Raw genomic sequence first — 23402 nt, forward strand, 5'->3', positions numbered from 1 at the left:
AAATTTCTGGAAGGTGAGGACCAAATTATGCGACAGGCTTGACTAAATTGTGTGAGTAGAACATTTAAATAATGTTCTGTGATGCTGCGTATTTTGGGGTAGCATTGCTTTATTATTTAGAATGTTTTTAAACACAGTAATACTGAGGAAAGATTTCACCCCATCAGTACCAGTTTATAACCAAAATACTGCAATTAACATCAGAAAGATGTCTAGTCAACCTCTGTGAAGGGCCTCCCAATCCGCAGGAATACGCGATGCCACATTAGAAGCTCACCTGGCCATGGCCAGGAGCAGCAAGGGTGCATTCAAACCGTGGCGGTCTTGTGCAGAGTTAAGCAGTTTACCCATGCCCCTTTCTTCTCACCCCCTTCCTTCCATCCCTCTCTTCTCTCCTCTCCCAACCCCGGATCCCTCTCTCACATTGCAGGCAGATGGTTATTAGCCCCAGGACACCTTTTGGTAACAGTAGCGCACTACAAATGTAAATAATAGGCAGAAGCAGGGGATTCACTAGACTCAAACTTCGGGGGGGTTAACACTCCCAGCTGGGGCTTGTCCAAGCACTGGTCGCACACGGTACAACTGTCTTTCCGCCTTCTCCATGAATTCCCTTACTACCACTCCCCAACAATACACCTCATCTCTTTATAGTACCTGTCTGACAAACATTTCATTTTTTATAGCGCTACTCATAGTTTACTCACACTCAGTTCTGTGATGTGCATGGTACATCTTCTTTGTACCAGGCACTTTAGCCTTCTGCACTGTGTGGGTGACAAGAGTGCTCATGTGACTGCACGGTGAGCAATGCAACAGTGTGAGAGTAGGGTACAAGGAGTGACTGCAGGGTGAGTGAGGTGACCATATGAATTTGGGTTCGGCTGTAAGTGCAGAGTGGGACGAAATAGTGCATGGTTAGTGATGGCCTGGTTTGAGTGAGCTACAGATTGAGCAGTAAGGGGGGGACAGGTGAGTGGAGTGTCACATGAGTGCAGGGTGAGAAGTGTGCTCGTGTGACTGCAGGGTGAGGTACAGAGTGAACAATGCAAGCAAATTTTTAGTGCAGAGTGACCACCGTGAGAGCAGGGTGAGCGGGTGAATGTTGTGAGTGCATGGTGATCAGTGTGAGTGCATTGTGATCACTGTGAGTACATTATGATCACTGTGAGTGCAGGGTGAGTGGGTGAATGTTGTGAGTGCATGGTGATCAGTGTGAGTGCACTGTGATCACTGTGAGTTCATTGTGATCACTGTGAGTGCAGGGTGAGCGGGTGAATGGTGTGAGTGCATGGTGATTGTGTGAGTGCAGGGTAAGCGGGTGAATGATGTGAGTGCATTGCGATCAGTGCGAGTGCATTGTGATCACTGAGTGCAGGGTGAGTGGGTGAATGTTGTGAGTGCTTGGCGATCAGTGTGAGTGAACTGTGATCAGTGTGAGTGCATTGTGATCACTGTGAGTGCAGGGTGAGGGGATGAATGGTGTGAGTGCATGGTGATTGATGTGAGTGCATGGTGATCAGTGTGAGTGCATGGTGATCAGTGTGAGGGCATGGTGATCAGTGTGAGTGCATGGTGATCAGTGTGAGTGCAGGGTGAGCGGGTGAATAGTGTGAGCGCATGGTGATCAGTGTGAGTACATTGTGATTGCTGTGAGTGCATGGTGATCAGTGTGAGTGCATTGTGATCAGTGTGAGTGCATTGTGATCGCTATGAGTGCATGGTGATCGCTATGAGTGCATGGTGATCAGTGTGAGTGCATTGTGATCGCTGGGAGTGCAGGGTGAATGTGAAAGTGAAGGCGAGAATGAGAAGTGAGAAGTCTGAAAGCAGGGTGCATTCCCAGAAACTTGAAGCGTAGGGTTTCAGATATAAGTACTATTGCTATAATGGCATTAATCAGGGTTCGAGGGTGGCGGAAATAAATAATGTGCTGAACCAGCAACAAACTTCCAGTCTAATGATTAGGGTTACCAGCTCATGATTTTGATGGCCCAGAAATAAGCAGTCACCTACAGCTGTATTTTTTGCACTTATCTGTGAATACTTAGAACAGCAAATATTAATAGAAAGCACTTTTAATTGTGTTCTAGGGATGCCTCAATAATCCATGACTAATAATTAAAGAAAATAAAGACAGAAAAGTCACAAAACTAATTAATACATACTTTTTTATTTATAACTCAATTTAGTGTCAAGAGCAGGTCTCTGCAGGATCTTTAAACAACACATAGCAGGCATGTTTCTTTTGGCAACCCAACTTTATATTTCTTTTCATTAAATGCATTCTCACACTACAGCAGTAAGTGTAAAAATACAAATGTAAGGAATAGGCAGAGTGGGGTACTGGAACCATACTGGAACCATAAAAAAACTAAGCTTTGGTAATCAGTTAACAAAGGCATGTAAATATGCTAATGGTCTTTAAAGACCTGTGAAAAACTCTGGCCGGAGATAAGACTCCAAACACTGCCCAGCCGAGGCCCCAGGAGCGCGAGCTGCACTGCAGCAGCCCGGCTGAGACACAGGATGGGGGAGGAGGGGGGCTGAAGCCCTGGAGGCCAGGGCAGAAGTGACACTATGAAGGCGCGACCCCCTTTGCATCGCTTCACGGCGCCCCACAGTTTGAAGACCCCTGCTCTAGAATGATCATTGACTCATCAGATGGGCAAACCTAGAGTGAAGGTTCTAGTTGGGACGAAGTCATGTGGTACCACTTTTTGTACATATAACTGGCTCTGTCTGCCCCAGTATCCTAGAAGTTTTTTAAAGGCAGGACATAGGACCTTAAACTTCATCGTGGTGTGGATCCAATGGGTTGATATCAGGATGGATTTGATCTGGTGCAGCTTATCAAGCTTAAGGCAAAATCTGCTGCTCTGGTGCTGAAAACTTTAGAACTTTGCAATGACTTGCTCCATGTCACCTGTCATATTAGATGATGTTACAATAATCAAGTCATGCCAGAATGAGGGATCACTTTGTGGTTGGTGTGATGGACAAAGGGAGATGCATAATTACACTCTTAGCACTTAAAAACAAAATTACCTAGAGAGCAATTGGTCGGCTTTGAAAAAAAACACGCTGCATTCATGCAGAGAACGAGCTACCTCATCCAGGGAACATGTGCTCCAGTCGTGAAGTGATCTTGGTGGGAGTCACTGCCCCATTCTACAATTGAAAATACATTTTTATGTTGTCAGTGGACATGTGGAAGGTCACCTAACATCACCTGTGCAGCTAAGCTAGTATGTAGACATTGAAGAGAAATTCTAACAAAAGTTGCCGTGCACACCTTATTTTTTTTATTTTAAACCATTGTACTCCATTTGTTCACAGTTCAAAACCGTTTAGCGTGCTCCCCGGATAACGTGGTCCACCCATTGCCACGTGAAAGTTAACAACATACCAAGATGAGAGGGGCGCCACTGCACCCCAAATCCAGACGCACAGCTGTGATCCTTATTCATATTATCTCAGTTCTTTACACTGAATAAATCCATTTTACTCCATTCATTTGAGTTGTATCAGTTTTTTTATTTCCAATATACTTATCCACACGTGATTGGCCAATGTTTAGTGACACTTCTCATACCACGGATATGCCACAACGAGCCTTTTTCCGGGCACGTGTCAAACATTAAACATCCTTAATATTCAATGATGATCTCACCCAATGCATTTCAAACTTTTTTTAAGTCCTTCCTCAGGGGTCCACTGAAATATTAAATGAAAACGTTGCTATAAACATTTTGTCTGAATAACTGTGATTAAATATAGTTTACAACAAGGTCACGTTACAATACTGCTTTTTTTTAAAAAAGATCACCCCATGGTTATACACGTTTTTAAGCGCTACCCTCTGAAACCATAGCTAAAATGCTGCCTTAATTGAATTTGGACGAATTCCCTAACTGACTCCCTTATCACGATGTCAAACCCTCACACAACCTCACATTCAGTGCCCAGTGTACCATCCCAATAATCCTCAATTTGTCTCCCCTAGTTCTCTACCCGAATTAACTGCCTCTCGCTTCCGTACCTGTGATATTAGGTTCCATTTACACAACACGATGGCGGCGTTTGACTGCGCGCCATCTTCTCACGTAGATTTAACTCCTCAGATGAAACCCCGCCTCTTCTCCCTCACCTATCACAACCTGTCGTAGACATCCACTCTATCTTCCTACCTCCCCCATAATACCTCTGTGCACCAACCCGGTGAAATATATCCAATTCACTACATGTTATTCACTACTTTCATACGTGCACCATACGAGATTAGCCCGGCTGGTTCCTTGCTATACCCCGCACACCCTGTTGATCTTATCAATTTACGCCAAAAACGATCTTCCTGAACCACGTTATACATGCAATTTTACCTTTTTCATGTCAACGAGTTTAAAAACAGTAAAACAACATCATAAACAACAATTCATGAAACTCGTGTCCTTGCTCTATAAAAACAAAATGCGCCCAAGCATGTTTTTTCCGCATTAAAGATGTGCTTTTCACGTGAATTTTCAAGTCTGTTGGAAATCTGTTGATCCATTATTGGATTTGTTCATTTCTTTTGTGGGTGCAACGTTGCAAGTCGGGCAGTGCATTTCGAAATTCTAACAAAAGTTGCCGTGAACACCTTATTTTTTTGATTTTAAACCATTGTACTCCATTTGTTCACAGTTGAAAACCGTTTTGCGTGCTCCCTGGATAACGTGGTCCACCCATTGCCACGTGAAAGTTAACAACATACCAAGATGAGAGGGGCGCCACTGCACCCCAAATCCAGACGCACAGCTGTGATCCTTATTCGTATTATCTCAGTTCTTTACACTGAATAAATCCATTTTACTCCACTCATTTGAGTTGTATCAGTTTTTTTATTTCCAATATACTTATCCGCACGTGATTGGCCAATGTTTAGTGACACTTCTCATGGTCTGCAGCCTCTAAGGTCTGCAGCACTTATTGTGCCACCCTTAGAGGCCCTGTACCTTACACACTCACACTGCCATTGCAGGCTGCATGCTTTGGGGCAGAACAAAGTGAAGAGTCGACATGGCCGATACCCCTGTGTGCCAGGTCTACAATCCACTGCCCTGGCATAGGTAAGCCACCCCTCTAGCTGGGTGCACATATCAGTGGTGAGGGTACAGCTGCATGAGCCCTGTACCCCTACAGTGTCTAAGTCAGTTCTTAGACATTGTAAGTGCAGTAATGCCATAAAGAGTATATGATCTGGGAATTTGTCATTATGAACTCCACAGCACCATAATGGCTTTCCTGAAAACTGGGAAGCTTGGTATCAAACTGATGCCAGTGTGGGAATTAATGAAAAAATGCACTCAGAGGGCATCCTAGAGATGCCCCCTGAAAAACGACATAACTCTAGTTTCCTGGCTGAGTGGCTGCTCACCAGCTGCCACCACCAGACATGTTTCTGGACCAATGAGTCAAGAGCCTGCTGCTCTCTGGGTCATGAAACAAAGCACATCCTGGGACGAGGTGCCAAGCCTTCTCCCCTAGGATAGGCAGGGTCCGTGAAGGGGAAGCTTCAAAGGCATGTTGCCTTTGTGAGCTACCCCAGTCATTTGCTGCTCCCAGCAACTGGTTCCCACCGGTTCTGACCCCCACTTTGGGCAGGAGAACCAACGGGAAAACCAACTTAGGAGGAGAGGTGTGCCCACCTTTGCCAACCCCACCCCTCAGGTGGGGGGCTAGGTGAAGCACAACTCTTAGTCCCCGCCATCCTGCAGATTGGGGGTCAACCAGAGTGAGGCTTATACTCCCTCCCACTGGAGGGTGTTATAATAGGGGGTGATCCCACCCCAACAAAGGGACCCATTAGTCCCAACCTGTATCTACCTATAATGCCCTTAAAATGTGTATTTTTTTTAATTTTTTAATTTTTTTATTTTTCTTAATTGGTAACTCATCAAACACAGGAGTGTAAGCCTACATCCATCACGTGGCCGGCTTCCGATGCAAAAATCAGAGCATATAAAGCATATGAATCAGTTAACGTTGTACACAGCAAGCCGCCTACAACCACTCCGGGCCGGCCGCGTCAAGTAATCATGAAGGAGTCACTGCAGCACAACATGCAACCTTTGAACATTGGCGAATGAGAATCCTACATTTACACTCTGTGGGTGACTTGTAAAAAGAAAGAATAAAGAGAAAAACACAGGTGATCAGCGTTAACTGCACTTCCATATGGGATTCCACTAATAAACTTATGAATGAGGCCTCATAGGGGGGGGTGCATGGGGGAGGCGGGGGGAGGGGGCAGCCAACAAGTATTAGAGCAGAAGAGCATAGAATTGTCCAAGGGGGAGCTCCAATCAGCATCTATTGAAGGCTACATTGCAAATGAGTTCCCGGCGCCTTATCTGGGAGTGTGGAGTGATATTGTCAGTGCTGTTGAGTCATGTATAAAGAGGCAGGTAATTACAAAGGGTCATCTGTCAGGGTCACCGCTTCAGTGTCTGTCGATCTGGCAGTTAGGTAGGATGTCAGCAGTGACCAAATATCTAGAGTTTTGGAGGATGCAGGTAACAAGTCAGCATAATTGGATAACTGTTCCTGGCAATAGATCATGTCATCCAGCCATTCCTTAAACTTGGGTGCCCTCCCTCTACCCTAGCGGCATGCCACCCGTCTCTTAGCCATCAATAATGCTAATGCTACATATTTACGATATGGTGACGGAACGGGAAGAACATAGCCAAGTACTGCCATCAGCGGAGTAGCGTCAAGTTGTATCTCAGTCATCTGATGCAGAGCCTGAAAGACCTGCTCCCAATAGACGCGAACCGTGGGACAGCTCCAAGCAAGGTGTAGCATATCAGCGTTGGTCGCATGGCACCTTTCGCAGACATTCGAGTCCCGCAGCCGAAACCGGTGCATTTTGGCTGGTGTGTATTACAACCTGTGGTGGTATTTGTAATGTATAATGCGCAATCGGCTACTGGCCGACACTCGCTCGGTCTGAAGGCAACGAAACTCCCATTGGTCATCAGTAAGGTAATCTCCTAATTCTTCACTCCATCGCATTAGAGCTTGTGGAATTGTTACCACCCGTTGCTCCCGAATATTACGGTATAACAACTACAAGGATACTAGTTTGGTAGATGTTATACGTTGCAGGAGCAGGTGGAGAGGTACTAGTGTGGGGGGCTCCGCCGGGAACTCAGCATGTAAAGCTCGGATCCCATTTCGGAGTCGCAAGTATAGGAAGTTGTCCAGTGGCGTGTGAGTAAATTTTGAAATAGACTGTCCGACGCACGGAACAGGCCATCCTCAAACAGAGCACCCCAAGTGGTGAGAGCAGCTCTCTCCATACGTTTGTGAAAAAGCGTCTCTTGCAGCAGTGGCATAGTAGGATGATAGGCCAATGGTAAAAGCGGGGAGTATAAAGCGTCAACTTCCAATAGGGTCGCAATGCGACGCCACGCCGTAACTGTGACATTGACAGTATTCTGGGTCCGTTCACGAGCTGGTATTTCAGCAAATAATACCCCTTCTATGGGGATCGGGTGAGCAAGCCAGTGTTCAGCTGCCAGGTGCGGCATGTATCGATGGGGTCGCACCCAATAATATAAATAATGAACCTGTGCACATAAGTAATACAATTCTAGATCCGGGATAGCAAAGCCACCAGAGGCATAAGGTCTGGTGAGAATCGACCATTGCAGGCGAGCTTGTTTCCCTCCCCACACCAATCTAATCATTTCAGTTTTTAACAATGCGAAGAAGTGGCGCCCTGGGTGATACGGAATGTTAAGGAAGAGGTAAAGTAGTTGTGGAAGTATGACCATTTTGATCAAAGAAGCCCGTCCGGCCATCAATAGTGGGAGTTTTATCCAGCGAGTTACCTTTTCGGAGATACGGGTTAGCGCAACCCCATAGTTAAGTCTCAGAAGCTCTTCTTTATCTCGTGTGATGCCAATCCCCAGATAGCGGAGCTCATCCTCACACCAATCTAATGGGTACTCTAAGGGGAAGCGCAACGTTGAGGCCGTAAGGGGGAATAGACATGATTTTCCCCAGTTAATCTGGACTCCAGATATACCGCCAAAGATAACAAACTCCCGAAGGAGCACGTTGAGGTTGGAACTGGGATCTCGGACATAAAGCGTGATGTCATCAGCATACATTGAGACCAAAATTTGCCGTAGTTGACACCACAGAGCCATATCGTTATGTCGCTGCCTTAGTCGAGCCGCAAGCGGTTCTGTGACCAATGCGAATAAAAGAGGCGACAGGGGGCATCCCTCTCGGGTGCCCCTGGCAATGGAAAAGGGTGCTGACATGCGGCCATTGATCATTACTCTAGCGCCTGGTCGACAATATAGGAGCTTAATCCATGAAATGAATAGAGGGGGGAAGCCCATCCGTAGCATGACCCTAAATAGATAGTCCCATTCGACAGAGTCGAAAGCTATGGTGGCGTCAAGAAAAACAGCCGCAAGAGGAAGGTCAGGGGAAACAGTGTCTAGGACAGTAAAGAGCGTGCGCAAGTTATGGGAGGTGGATCTCCCCGGGACAAATCCAGATTGTTCCGGTAATATTAGGCGGTCTAAGAGCAAAGTCAGTCTATTGGCTATCAATTTCGCCAATATCTTCGCATCACAATTGAGGAAGGAAAGGGGGCGATAGGAGCCACTGTGGTGAGGTGGTTTCTCAGGCTTCAGGAGGGAAATAATAAGCACCTCTCACATGGACGGTGGAAGGATTCCCACTTCAAGGGATTCTTCGAAGACCTCACGTAAGATAGGTGCCATCAGATCTATATAAGTTTTATAAAATTCGATAGGGACGCCGTCTAGGCCAGTGGCCTTACCCGATTGCATGCCCATAATGGCATCTCGTATCTCGTCAAGCTCGAATGGCGCACTCAGAAATTCCCGATGCACATCACTGAGCCATCCCAGGGCCACATCACCCAAGTAGGAGTCCAAATCTAGATCACGTTGGCCAACACTTGTATATAAGATAGTATAGTGGTCAGTGAATTCCTCTAGGATGGATGCAGTATCCCAGCATCATGTACCATCTGATTTATCTAAGGCTACTATATAGTTAGAGTGCCGTGGGTGTCTAATCACATCCGCAAGAGCTTTGCCAGAGCGTTCCCCCTCTCCATATCTACATGCTACCCAGTGTTTGCCACGAAAGTGCACCTCCCTTTCAGCTTCCGCCATGTATTCCGTTAGCGTTGTTCTGAACGTGCCCTGAGTGTCTTCATCAGGGTGTTGAGCCAGAAGAGCTTCAAGCCTGCGAAGCTCCTGCTCCAATCTATGTAGAGAGGAAGTGATGCTTTTTAACACTCCCGCTCCTATGGACATGCACACCCCTCTAATGGTGACCTTAAAAGCCTCCCAGATCGTCTCCACACTTTGGACCGAACCCTTATTGATCTAAAAAAATTCCCTGATCTCGTCTCCCAATTCTGTTCGGAAGACCTCATCAAGCAACATACGCACGTTTAGTCGCCATGCACTGCGCGGGCATTCAAAGACCAAGGGAGAGAAAGTGAGCAGAACAGGTGCGTGATCAGAATATGTCCTGGCTAAGTGTTGTGTCGCACTAAGCAGGGGACCCAAGCCACGAGACACAAGCCAATAGTCCAATCTCGCCCAAGAAGCGGCGTGAGCAGTGAAGTGTGTTCCCTCCCGTCGAAGCGGATAGACATGACGCCATGCATCCAGCAAACAATTATCAAGGATGATATCCTGGAGCAGTGCGACTGCCTTGGTGCGGTGGTGTGGCGTGGGGTGAGATCTGTCGATAGAAGAAGCAGAGGTGACATTAAAATCCCCTCCCCAGATAACATTGGTCGAGTCAATCTCCCTTATCTTGTCCCATAGGGAAGAGAAAAAGTCAGGGGAATCTGTATTGGGGCCATAACAACACGCAAGTGTCACTGATTCCTGTCCAAGTCGCCCCCATGTGAGGCAGAACCTCCCTTGTTCATCACTGAAGGAGCCTAAAGCAGAGAAAGGCACATTATTCTTAAGTAATATAGCGGTGCCTCTGGCATAAGTAGAGTAAGATGAGAAGATTCGGTATGCTGACCACCGAGAGGCAAAGGTTGGAATCCGTATGGGGCTAAGATGAGTTTCCTGTAGCATCGCTATGTGAATGTGGTGGTGGTCTAAGTAGGCTATGATCTGCCTTCTCTTTCTAGGGTCCCCTAACCCCCTGACATTCCACGTGAGGACATTTAGTGGTGACCCCCTATAAGCCATTATGTGTGTAAGAGTAATTTGGACTTGCAGAGCCAGACGAAAGTACAGCATTGAATAGCAAAAATAAGATCACCAAGTGTAGCGTAGGGTGTAGTTAGCCACTCCACAAATACAGTCTTAGAAACTAAAAGTGCACTAAGGTACGCATCCAACTGGTCGTGACAAAATGTACTCAGTCCCATCCCCCCCTCCCCCACCACCCACTGAAGCATCCCAATCATGCCAGTATCCCGCACCCACCCACCCATGACCCCCCCCCTCCCAACAAAGAAAACAACAACAATTGGGGTCTCACTAAACTCTTGTAGTGGACCAGTTTGGGGTAATGCCCTTAGGGGGCCGTCTAGGGTGGCAACACAACCTCGCCCCCGTCATACTCGCCAGAGGCCAAAGCCTCAAGCAAGAAGACAGAGGTGCCAGGTGTTAATCAATGTGGCACGTATCGGGAGAACCAGAACACCCCCTCATATAATCTCAAAAGGATTAATCCCAACAAAGCATTTCAAGAAAGGGAAGGAGCCACAGCCAGTACAATGAGCCACTAGTCTATTAAGCTAGGTCTTCATGCCAAGGAGAGCATGAAACTGTCCTCCTCTCCTCCCCCAACCACGGGGAAGTATACATCAAACCAGACCCACAGGAGCAGGACAGCACACATAATGTCTCATATAACAGTTACATTTTACCCATCACTCCGAGCCCCAATTTGCAAAGTTCGTGGGTCTTACTAGTGTTACATGTCCTCTTCAACGATCGGGGGTCCTGGGAATCATCTGCTTCCGCTTCTAGTCTAGCCGATCTTTTCAGATGTTTCAAAAAGTCTTCTACATGCTGTGGTTTCGTAAAGAACCGCTGCTTCCCTTGATGAGTGATCCGCAGCCTTGCCGGGTATAGTAGTGCATAGTCAACCTGTGCTTTGCGCAGTTTGGCCTTAACATCTAAAAACATACGCCGCTCCTCTTGCACCATAGGAGTAAAATCAGGTTATATAGAAAAGGTGACTCCATTGTAAATCAGCTCTTGTTTGCTGCGCGCCACCCGCAGTGCCACATCCCGGTCTCTATAGTTCAGGAGACGCGCTATTATAGGTCTAGGAGTATCTCCGGGCTTGGGCTGGGGCACTAGTGAGCGATGCGCCCTTTCGACGATAAATTGGGTAGAGAAAGCGTCAGCTCCCAAAGCTTCCAGGAGCAACTTCTCTACATAGTCCTCCATACGTCCAGTGTTGGTGGACTCCGGAATTCCTATAAGGCGAATGTTGTTGCGCCGACTGCGCGCTTCCAAGTCCTCATTCTTTGCTGCAATGGAGCGTAAAAGATTATCCATGCGAGACAGCTGGGATGTGTGAGTGGCGAAAATATCTTCAGAGTCAGAGACGCGTCTTTCAACCTTCTTAATCCTTTCATCATGCCCATCAAGCTTGTGGGCAATGGCATCAATCCGAGAGGAGAGCCTATCGACCTTATCTACAATGGTAGCAAATCCTTGCCGGACCTCCCTGAGGATCTCTTGGACATCAGCAGCAGGGGCAGGTACCGCCGCTCCATTCCCATCGCGACCAGGCTGCTCTCGATCTCCCTGGCTAGGTCGGGCGCTTTTTTGGTTATGTCGAACGTAATCTTGGGCTGCCGCGTGTCTGGTTTGCCCATTGCATCAATCTGGCGTAGAAGGGGCCCCAGCCTCTTCACCCGTGTCGTGTTTAATTCCAACAATGATAGATGTGGAGGTAGTGGGAAAGTCAGGGTATAGAGTGGTCAAGGCTACGTCGATACAGTAAAATCACTCACCACAGGGCCACGCTGCAAGATTACAATCTCCCCTGCAGGACGCCTCCGCACTTTCACTCTCCTCTCCAGTGAAGTTCGTTAGGGCTGCGTGTGTTAAATCATCTGGGGAGCGAAACTCCACCTGTGCCCCCTATCACCCAATAAGCAGTGTCAAGGTAATCAGCCCTGGTTCACTCTGGGGTCCAAGATGGCGTCAGATAGTTTACGCTGGTAGCGTAGCATCACAGCCTTACAGGCGCAATAGCAGGCCGCAGATCGCGGGAATGTTTCGCTCTAGTCAGGCTTGGAGGCCGGGGGATCCCACAAGACATCTCAAAGGTCAGACACACCTCAAAAATCACGGCAGGTCCGTAGCCAGCGCCAAGTGCAAGTGCGTAGCAACTCTATCTTCTCCAGACGGCCCCGCTCTCAGCATACTGAGTCATGTAGCAGTCCGCAATCTCTGCTTCCCAGGCTGTAGGGTCCGGTGTCCATAGAACGCTCCCCAGCAGCGCCGCTTCCACGAGTCTTCCAGCTGCCTCACAACCTTCACGTCAGGCAACCGCGACTCCTCTGCCATGTTACTCCAGTACACTATCAGAGGCGGAGGGCCCCACTCCTTTCACGTACTCTCGGAGCGGCGATCCGCCCTGCGAAGTGTGTTGGTCCGTCCGTCCGTTAGAGCTGTCACTCACCTATGCATCTGCCTCGCAGGGGGGGGCAGACCACGCACAAAGCACAATCCCTGTACAGCGGTCAGCAGTATCCAAGTTGTAGGCAGAAGATCGCGGTCCCGCGTTCGTGACTCAGAAGCCAAGCCGACACGGCCCAGTCGGCCTCGCTGCAGCCTCGGAGCTGGGCGATTTCCGCAGCCGATTCTACACCTCCAGAAATCTCACCATCAGGCGGGGTCACCTTCCACTGCAATTTTCTGGGCCAACGAGACAGCAGCAGCGGCGATACTCGGCCCACAGCTGCAGCACGGTGTCCGCTAGCAATCGGGGGTGTCAGGGTCAACTCGCTTGGCCAATAATAAGGATAAATAAAGGATTAAGTACGCCGGACGGCAGGAGCTCGCTACAGAGTGGCCATCTGCTAGTGCGCCACCTAGCGCCCCCCTTAAAATGTGTATTTAAGGGCAACCCTGAACCTTGCCTCCTCAGATAAGAAGAAATAAGAAGATGAAGGACCGAAGAGCCATGCTGAGGAAAAGGGGGAGGACAACAAATGACTTTGCCCTAGCCCTACCGGCTTGTCCCAACCTCGACTGACTACAGCGAAATCCCGGGGTGTCCTGCAGCCAGCAGCCAGCAGTCCCAAGAACTTGGAGGACCTGCCCTGCCTTTCCAAACAAGACTTTGTCTCCTGTGAGCACCATATTTGCACACCAACAGACTCTAGCTCTGGCCAAATCTGGGAGTCTGCACCACTCTGCACCCGACGCCCGAGTTCGAGTGGCCCAACACCCCGAGGAGGTCTCCACCGGTGATCCTGACCTGGATCGGGTGATCCCTGACCTACCTCAAGTCTTCAACTGAAGCTTGCAGCCCCTGTCTGGAAGATCCCCCCTTCCGGGGCCGGTAAGAAAAACCAGATGCCAAAAGACTCCCCTGCACCCGACGTCCCACGGCCTTGGGTGGTCCAACCAATCATGTCCCAGCATACCAAGACATCCCAACCTACCTCTCCAACTGGTGGTCGCCTCCAGAAGATCTTCCTCCCCGAGCCTGCAGTGTTTGTTGCAACCGGAGACTCCCCTTTGAAAACAACAGGGCACCCGACGCCAAAACAGCACCCTGCACCCGACTGCCGCTGCACCGCTGTGGGTGCTAAATCGGATCCCCCAACCTTTGGCTTGCTCATGAGCAGCCACCAACCGGAGGCACCTTATCCCCCATTGGATAACATTGGGCCTCAGCAATCTGCACCTGGCCGCCCTAGTGCCGGTGAGGTGCTTTGAGAGTCATACTTTACCCTGGGGAGACCCTGGTTCTAACCTCAGAAACCAACTCCCAAACCTAAGTGCTTACCGTTAAGTCAATCACATTGTTTTCTCTCATAGGGTTGCATTGACTGCTTTCTCGTGAAAATTGTTGTATGTGGAGTTGGTTTGTATGAAACCTTAAGAAACTGAAAAAGTGCAAAAACTGATTTACTTACCTTTCCTCAAGGAAATGTCCCAGTGTGATGGCTAGGCATATCACTCTGAGTAGAGAAAGTAACTTAAAAAGTAATCTGAAAAGTAACTGAAAAGTTATTCAAACTGTTTTATAAACAAATGCCTTAACTTTAACCAATCCAATTGCATTCAAGTGCATTCAAACTATATTTAAACTGCATTATTCTTGCAAAGTATTATTATACTTACCAGTACCAGGCCTGGCTTGGTACTAGAAAATAAAATACAACTAGATCATATTTTTATATAAACAAATTGGTCTTCGTTCAGTCTTTGAGTTAGTGACCTCATTTCTTGCCTGAGTGTGTACAATAAATGCTTAACACTTCCCTCTGATAAAGCCTTACTTTTCGCCCACACTACCACAAATAAAGAGTAAGGTATTATCTACTTTTACCTCTGCCTACCTTTGGGGTTCCACTGGACTCTGTGCACACTATACTTACTTTGGTATAGTATATACAGAGCCAGCTTCCTACACATCCTCCATGGAAGCGTACCCCACTGCGCAGTCCTCTGGGTTGATCCCATCATTCACTGAGCCCCCAACGGGAACTAGAGGTGTGAATTAGCCTGAATTGCCTTAGCTGTTTCTTGGACACTATGCCAAGCATCAATATGACCAGGCCGGGGGTCCACCACTCTCTAAGGGGCCTACCATTCTCCCCAGCTCCCTCTCCTTCTTGATTGTTTTTCTTACTACCTTCGGGTGCTCGAGTGCTGAGCGAACTTTCTTAGCTTCTTTGGGAGCAATAGAGTCTTTAAATGAAATTCTAAAACCTTTTTTGAAACCTTAGCTCAGTATCCTTGCATCCTCCTTGTGTCATACTCATTGTCTTGCTGTCTGAACCTGTGGATATTTATGGGGGACCTAGCCAACTCCACATCCCTCCCCAACTCCCAGGCCTTGTGTCTAGTTGGGCTACTTCTTTTTCTCTTTTCCCTCTTGTGGTGGGTGTGGCTGGATCCCCTTCCTTTCTTGCAGTTTGTTGCTGGGGTCCCTCCCACAAACGGAACACACATGCCTGAACTTGACTGATTCAAGCCATCGCACCCCGCTTGCATTGCTGGTGACTCGTGTGCCGGAACGGCACTGGGAAGCACTGACGGGAGCAGGAATAGGCAGCCGGGGGCTCGAAAATTGTGCAGACACCACCAACAGGTTGTCGGTTCCAAACAGGGGGCCACAAAACTGCCGCAGGCAGCATCGGGTGATGCATAAGAGAGCCCCTGCATGATCCTTCCTCCACGAGATCCCCTCACCCATAATGATAGCGTGACATCATTGGACCGTGATGAGATATTGTTAAGAACAGCACCACCGCCAGTAAACTCTAATCACCCTTCACTATGTGCCGGAGCTGCCTGGACACTGGGGGTTACTTTGGTGGAAACACTGCGCGTTACTGGGTGACAGACACATGGTGCCGGGGGAGGTCTGAGTCCATGATGCCGGTCTCTAAAATGGCAGATGCCCTGCGTGGAAATTGGCCACTCCGTCTTAACCCTGCTACCACAGTGTGGCTGATGCAAATGATTTGTGGCCACACTTGCTGCAGTGCACTGCTACTCCTCTTACAATCACACAATAACTCTCCAGGTACAACGGTGGGGAGGGGAGATTGCTGGACAAGCCAACCCTAGTCGTCCCTGGGGGATAACCAGGAATTTTGATCCGTCTGCAGTTCACTTCTCTCCATCCTCCCGGGTTTAAACTCCAGACATTCCAAGTAATCGTGATTATGAACCTGACCGCAGAGACCGAGCAATATGACTGATGCCCGGTGGAGCTGCCTAGACAGCTATTGAGGAGATCAGCTTTGGTTCACCCCCTCTGCCGTCACCTACCCAGCCGGACATTGGACATTGTTTTCCTCGTCTCTCCTCTGTCTCCTTCCCTCCCCCCCTCCTACCGTGTAACATTGTTTTTTATATGTCATTGTATTTTGTAACCCTGAAACTGATGTTATTTGTAACTTGTAACTCATTTATCCTCATGTAAAGCGCTCTGATACCTTCGGGTCTAGCCAGCGCTATAAAAAACTCAAGTAAATAAATAAATAAATGCTGTTCCCCATATGCACTTGTCTTTGTCGTGTTTAAAACATATTGATGATGCACTTTTCCCAGACGGGGTTCCTTACAGTATATGTAATGTGTTTGCTTGTAGAATGGCTTCTATTTCTGCTGCTTCCCTTTGGAATAACTCCTGTGAAAGGGCTGCTCGCCCTTCCTAGACCAGCTCCTGTCCTCCCTGGCTATCCTCATTTTGCCCATACACATCCTCCTCATCCCATTCCATATCTGGATGAACCTGCATTTTCAGCCTGAAGCCTTTATCATAATCCAGCCATGCCCCCCACTCCCGAACTACCTCTGCGCCTTCTGCATTTTTAACTCGTACAGCCGTAGGTCTTTTGCACAGTGGGGGAACTTCTCCACTATGATGCAAGACAACATTCTAAAAGCATCTAGCTATTGTCAAAATTCCTCCCTTTTCTTATACTATTTCTTTCCCTTTTATTCTTCCCCTTCATGTCGCTTGTAGTAAGATCCAAGCCTTCCACATGTATCTCCAAAAATGAAAATATGTCAATGAATTATTTGCGCCAGATGCGCTATTTTACCGCCAGTGGCATCAGGCTGGCCAAGCGTGTGGCTCTGGTAACCATGTGAGGCTGCCATAGTGTGCCTCTTTTATATGCTACTGGTGCTAGTTCTACAATGGCTGGATTGTCTGGCCTCTGCCCTTTTCCCCCTGGCGCTCTGCCACAACCCTCTGTGGGTAGTGACGTTACGGTTGTCGCTGGCAGCCCATCCAGCCCTTTCTCCATGGGTGGGCAAACCCCTCCTTGCGCCTCTATGGGATGTGTTGCGGCGCTGGTGCTTTGGTGCCCAGGGGCAAACCTTGGCTCCCCGATGCTTCCACACTACTCTCGTATGCCCCACCCAGCCTCCCTTTGTTAGCAAACAGGAAAGCTGTACATGATTTCAGACATTCTTACACAATCGCTATGATTTGTTCACCATTATTCGCCTTAGCCCGCTTGATGGTTACAGGTGTCCCAACCGCTGCTCCCTTGTGTCTTTCTTTTCCACTTTCTTGCTGCCTCTGCTCCCATTGTGTTGGCAATGGTACTTCATGGGTTCCTAACTCTCGTCTGCTTCCTCCTTGGGCACCTCAGTGTACCTGTCGTCACTGGGTACGTCGTGTTCAGGCCAACCTGCTGCTCCTTCGCCTTTGAATTATCTTAGCAGCCATTTTTTGCTATGCATCGATGCAGCCTCTGTTGCTGCTTTTAGTACCTTGTCTAGGTCACATTGCTCATTGCTGCTGCCCGGTCCTCCATGCTGATTCTCTGATTACCTTGGCTTTCTTTTTCTTGCATGCAGCTGGGTTGCATCACCCTCACAGGCTTTTCACGGCTGACCGTAGCCTGTTTCTCCTACAGACAGGTTATGTTACCCTTGTAGGCTGTCTCTGACTGCTCTTGGACTTCTTGTCCTACAGCTGGGACACTTCACCCTTGTGGGCTGCCCCCAACTGCTCCTCAGACTGTACCTTGCCTAGGCTGCTGTGCATCGCAAATTGAGCCACGTCACCCTTGCGGGCTATCCTCGGTTGTGCCATTTGCCTCTTTTGCTACCAGGTTGTATCAGCCTGTGGCTGTCCATGACTGTCCATTGTTTATTGGATTACCAATAATGCATCCTTGCAATCCTTGATTTGCCTGTGCCTTTGTGTTAGCTTCCAATTTATGTACAGCTCCCATGCTTTCAAAATGTAATGTCCTTAATTAATTGTCTCATCTTTCACACTGCCGTTTAACAGGCTTCGGGATTTGCCCCTACCCATGCTTGTCTTACAGCCTCATTGCCGCCAAATGCACTGCTGAAGCTGTTTCCTGTCCCCCGGTCTCCTTACCTTAATGCTGGTGTAAGCTGCTATTCCCAATAGCAGGCTTCCCCTCTTGTATCCCAGCGTGCTTTCAGTATATTGCCCGGCCTGGGAACTGTGCCCAGAGACCAGGCACTCTATATTGTGTCTTTGAGCACCCCACCCCGGTGGGGTCTCCGATGAGCAATTAAGGTGGGGTTCACGGGCGGGCTCAGTGTAAGCGATGATGGCTGTATGCCGCCTGTAATGCACCCATTTGCCTTCTGGCCCGGCGGCCCCTCTCTGGTGCTGGTGCATGGGATGTGTTGCTGAGAGTGAACAGGGTGCATGGCACCACGGATGGGACTTCATCTCCTGCTCGTGGGCTTTTGGCTGACACCCGCACAGGCTCCTTCTCACCTCGCTGAGCTGATATCCCTTCTCTGGGTGATTTCAGCTGCGGGCCGCTCTCCAGTTCAGATGTGCCAATGATGGCTCTTGCAATGTCTCTGCGCCATGGTGGAGCTTCCGGCTTGACTATGACAACTCCTGATGTCCGCTGGCTCAGCAAGAAGGTAAATGCTGGGTTTTTTCTCTTGACATTCCATGCTGCAGTGGTGTCTGCTGGGCTTTTTTTCCTGATGATCCGGGCTGCGTCTGTGACTGCTGGGCTTCTTCACCTCCCTCCTCTTATGGAAGATAACAGGGATATAGCTACCATTGATCAGCTGCATCGCAGATCCTGTGCCAGTGACTGCTGGGCTTCTTCTCGCCTCGATCCTCATGCAGAAAACAGGTTGATAATGTAGGGTTTCTCACAACGTGCTACCCAGCTGCCCCGATAAATGTCTGACAGGCCTAATATAAATCACTTCTGACATATTTACGATACATGCTAATCTGAGATGACATTCTGGCTGTGATCAATCAAAAGATGAATGAACCAATTGCGGTGAAGGTTCAGAAATGACTGCTAAGTCTTTGAGTCTTTCAAGTTGGATTGCGTGATTGATATTAGTCTAATCCAACCATGCCGACCACTTTCCAGTATGACTACCCTCTACACAATTCAGACCAAGAAAGGATGCACAAGTTTCTATGAGAATATGCTAAACAACTACTTTAACATACATGTACTGGGCATTGTGAGTTTGTTAGTCCCCTGTGTAACTCCCAGAGATCAATAATTATTTCATGAGCAGTCGTGTTGTTCTAGACTGGCTATCTTTCATTTTAGATACTGACCAGACGTGTTTTTTTTGTGCAGATAGATGTATGGTCCCTGAACCACCCTCTCAGCCCCAGGTGGTTGTGGTTTCGGAATCAGAAGCAGCAATATCATGGAAGCCAGGAGACAATGAAGGAAGCTCACCAGTCCAACACTACATTGTGGAGTTCATCAGGTTTGTCTTTAATGCACATTTCAATATATTGTAGCTAAACACAAATTTAATGAAATCTAATTTTTTCTATATATATTTTAATAGCCCATGGTCCTATTCACAAAGCTACATCTACATGTGTAGATTTACTACAAATAAAGTTACTCTTACACCTTTGAGTAGCTTTACTACTCTCGGCTATTCACAGTTTACAATTTGAAAGTTACTCTAAAGTGTAGGCTTAGACACCACCCTGAAATAGAGGGGTGGTGTCAGTAAAAACATCAAATGTAACCATAAAATAACTACTAGAAGAGACTTTATAACTGTATTTGATGTTTTCACACTTGGCAGAGATCTCTGAAATCAGAGGGGAGAGCTACCTATGGTGCAGAATAGGGAAAAGTGTAAAAGACCTTAAAAAAAATAGAAAAATATATGTTTATGTTAAATATTAATTAATGTTATACATTTATTATAAATGTAGAACAATTTAAAAAATGATGACAGCATAAATTAGGGCCTGATTACAATGCCGGTTGGACCAATTTCCGCTGTCCTGTCAGAGGCAGTCAGACCGCAGCGGTCCGACCGCCGGATCACAATGCATGCATCCTGTACTCCGACCAACTGCTGAAAGACCACCGACTCCAACAACCTTTCTCTGACCGCCTAGATGGTGATTGGAGAAAAACAACAACGGTAGAGCAGAACAAGGATCTCCAACCGCCGTCTGGATTAAGATGTGGGTTTCGGATGACCCGACAGTGGGGGTCGACGATTGTTTCAAGTCATCAGAAACTATGGATTTGAGGTGCATACTCATCCAAATCCACTTCTCTTTAGCAGTCTCCACCATGGATCCCTTCCTCCAGGTTCCCCATACACCTGAGTAGCTGCACCCCAATGACTATGATCCTGTGGGCGCTGGAATCCTGGTAAGTCCTTAAGTGGCATGTATCCCCATTGACTGGACTGTGCACATTCTGCCGCACTCCAGCAATGGGGTACATGGTGCACAAGGCATATCCCCACATATGTCATGCATGTGTGTACAATTCACGTGTTTTCTGTGATTTTGTACACATCTGCAGTGACAAATTCTGGGATATGTGCTTCTGTAGATGCAATAGCTGTAGCAGCGGTCGCATCATAATGCGGCAGGGGGAAACTTCCTGGTCTCAGCAGTCAGAAAGGGCCTGCGAAGGTCGCAGTTGGTCCGACCGTCATCGTAATCAGGCCTTTAATATTAAATTAAAAACATAATTATTTTAAATAAAGATACATATTTTTCAGAAAGTTTACATTTAAAAAAATCTCTTCTAAAGTAAAAAAATATATAGATTATTTTATTATGTATTAACAATTGTTAAATGTGATATATAGCTTTAGTTAAAAGTTCTTTTAGTTATAGAGCAGTTTGAAATTAGCAATAGGCTTACTCTTTCGTAACTCGGTGAATGTCTCACCCTTAACCCTTCCATAACACTGCCTTAATGCCTCCTTACTCCTTCCAGAACCCCTCCTATTTAGTAGTAAGAATTCCCCATTGTACATCAACTCCCCCATTCCTCCAACATTGACACTCAAAATGTATGTGTATGTGCGAAGAAATCTCTGAAATCTGGGCAGAGATCTCCACACATGAAAGATAGGAGAGGCGGAGACCTCAGCACATAGGTTTGTGAATAGCATTTTACAGTACTTTAGTAGTCCTATTGTAACATTACTAAACATTCAACGGCCCTATTCAAGCTTTTATTGTTCCCCACATTTGTATATTCACATATCTTTTATTTCTACGGTTGCACAGCCCTCTGATGATCGAGTGGGTCAGTTATATATGGTTAACTATCTGCCTCCACGCAGTACAGTGCTCTGACACCCGAAAGGGTCACTTTATAAAACTAAAAAAAATTATAATAATAATATACTATCAAATTTAGGGCCTCATTAGGATGGCGGTTTTTCCGCATCCTCCGGGCCGGCGGAAGTGTCCGCCGGCGTGGAGGATGCGGAAAAACCGAGGCGGAGACTCCAAAGACCCACCGCCAAATTAGGATGGCTGGTGGGTCTGGAATTCCGTCCGCCGCTTTTCCGCCGCGGTCGGCTTCCGACCGCGGCGGAAAAGCTATAACATGGCAGGCGGTGTCTATGAGACACCGTCCGCCATATTATGATGTTGGTGTAAATATGCTTTTCCACGGCGGCTTTTCCGCCATGGAAAAGCATACGGACATTCACTTTGGGGGCCCGTTGCGGGCCCCCTGGGTGAATGGGGGGTGGGGGGTGCACATGGGGGGTACCTATGGTACCCCCCTGCATTTGCGTACACAAAGCAGCAGGCACCGTGCGGTGCCTGCCGCTTTGTGCATGTAAATGCAACACATGCATTTTTAACATTGCGGCGGGTGCAGCTTGAAGCTGCACCCGCCGCAATGATAAAAATAGAGGATGTGACCGCCACCCTGGCGGTCACATCCTAATCAGCACGGAGGGAACGCCGCAGCCCCTGCGGACGTTCCCTCCTCCTCAAGGGTGGCGGACGGACGCAAGTCCGTCCGCCATCCTAATGAGCCCCTTAGTGTGTGAACAGGACCCTCAGAGCTTATGTATGACTGTAGCACAAATGGAAGCTCTCTTTAAAATGCTCTAACTTTAGATTCCTATTCTAATGCAACCTCTTTAAAAAAAGGTTTATGGGGAGATGCATGTGTAATTTAAATGCCTGTATATTACTAAAACGATATTTGTATTTACTTTACTTTAAGAATTCAAAGCTGTAACAGATCATTGTATTCATAAAGGACATCTTCAAAAACTCATTTCAGTCTGCTTTAGGATCAACAACTTTCATAACAAGAAGGAAGTACAGAACGTTTAAGAGTTATTGGGAAGAGAGTTAAAAAAAACAACAAGTCAACTGCCTCTAAAGTAAGACATTTAAAATAGAGGTGATGATAGGGAGGCTATGTCAAGTGTAAGTTTTCCAGGAGAGGTATGCAGGGTTATAGACATAGATCAATAGTAAGTTAGCAGTGCTACACAGCTCCCAGCATAACAACTTATGAAGAGGTTTCATGTGGTCTCCTCCATTGCTATCAAAGTTGCAGATGTTAGAGAACTTTTCACTTTTTTGTAGGATGTTTTTTTAATTTTTTTTATTTATATTGCGCAGCTAAAACCCGAAGGCATCAAGGCGCCTATCCAAATAAATCACAAAAGGCAGAAACAGAACTACAGGTATGCTTTGGCAAATAGCCGTGTCTTCAGGGCTTTTCTAAAGGACTGCAGGGTGGGAAGGGCCTTAGTTTCCACAGGAAGAGCATTCCACATTTTTGGTGCTATGGTGGAGAAAGCTCTGCCACCCCATTTAACTCTGCGAATGCGTGGTACTGATAGCAGAGATTTGTTGGCAGAGCGCAGATTTCTAGAAGGGCTGTAGGGGGCCAAAAGAGCCCCAATACCTACTGACCTATTTCTCGCTAAAGCGCCAAAGGTCATGCACAAGATTTTAAAAGAAATCCTATCCTCAATGGGGAGCCAATGTAACGATTTCCTTGCGGAAGTGGCTGACGCACGTTTGGGTAGATCCAACACAAACTTGGCCGCAGCGTTTTGGACCATTTGTAGGCGCTGCAGCAACCCCCTGTTGAGTCCTGCATACAGCGCATTACAATAGTCAAGTCGGGAGCCTATGAGTGCAACCACGACTTGCTTTCTGGCCTGCTGGGATAAGTAGTGTTTAATCTTCCTCAAGATGTGAATTATGCCCCAACAAGTGGAGACTGTTCTATTCACCTGCTGACGCATATTGAGGGAAGGGTCGATCAAAACTCCTAAGTTTTTAGCCAGAGCAGCGGGTACCGGACAGGCTCCCAGTGAGGCAGGCCACCAATTAGCCGACCAAATATCCTCCTTTCCTCCAAACACCAGGATCTCCGT

At 47.5% G+C, this 23402-nt stretch overlaps 1 protein-coding gene across 1 annotated transcript in view; it reads left to right on the top strand.

Annotated features, from left to right (window-relative positions):
- The window catches only part of EGFLAM (EGF like, fibronectin type III and laminin G domains), an 812243-nt gene that overhangs the window by 297826 nt on the left and 491015 nt on the right, over positions 1-23402 (top strand). Inside the window, exon 6 of the mRNA XM_078674979.1 lies at positions 19343-19478. Coding sequence (XP_078531105.1) covers positions 19343-19478 — 136 coding nt within the window. The remainder of the gene's footprint in view (positions 1-19342; positions 19479-23402) is intronic.

The sequence above is a fragment of the Lissotriton helveticus genome, chromosome 2_1 (genome assembly GCF_964261635.1).
Source record: "Lissotriton helveticus chromosome 2_1, aLisHel1.1, whole genome shotgun sequence".
In the NCBI taxonomy this organism is placed as follows: Eukaryota; Metazoa; Chordata; class Amphibia; order Caudata; family Salamandridae; genus Lissotriton; species Lissotriton helveticus.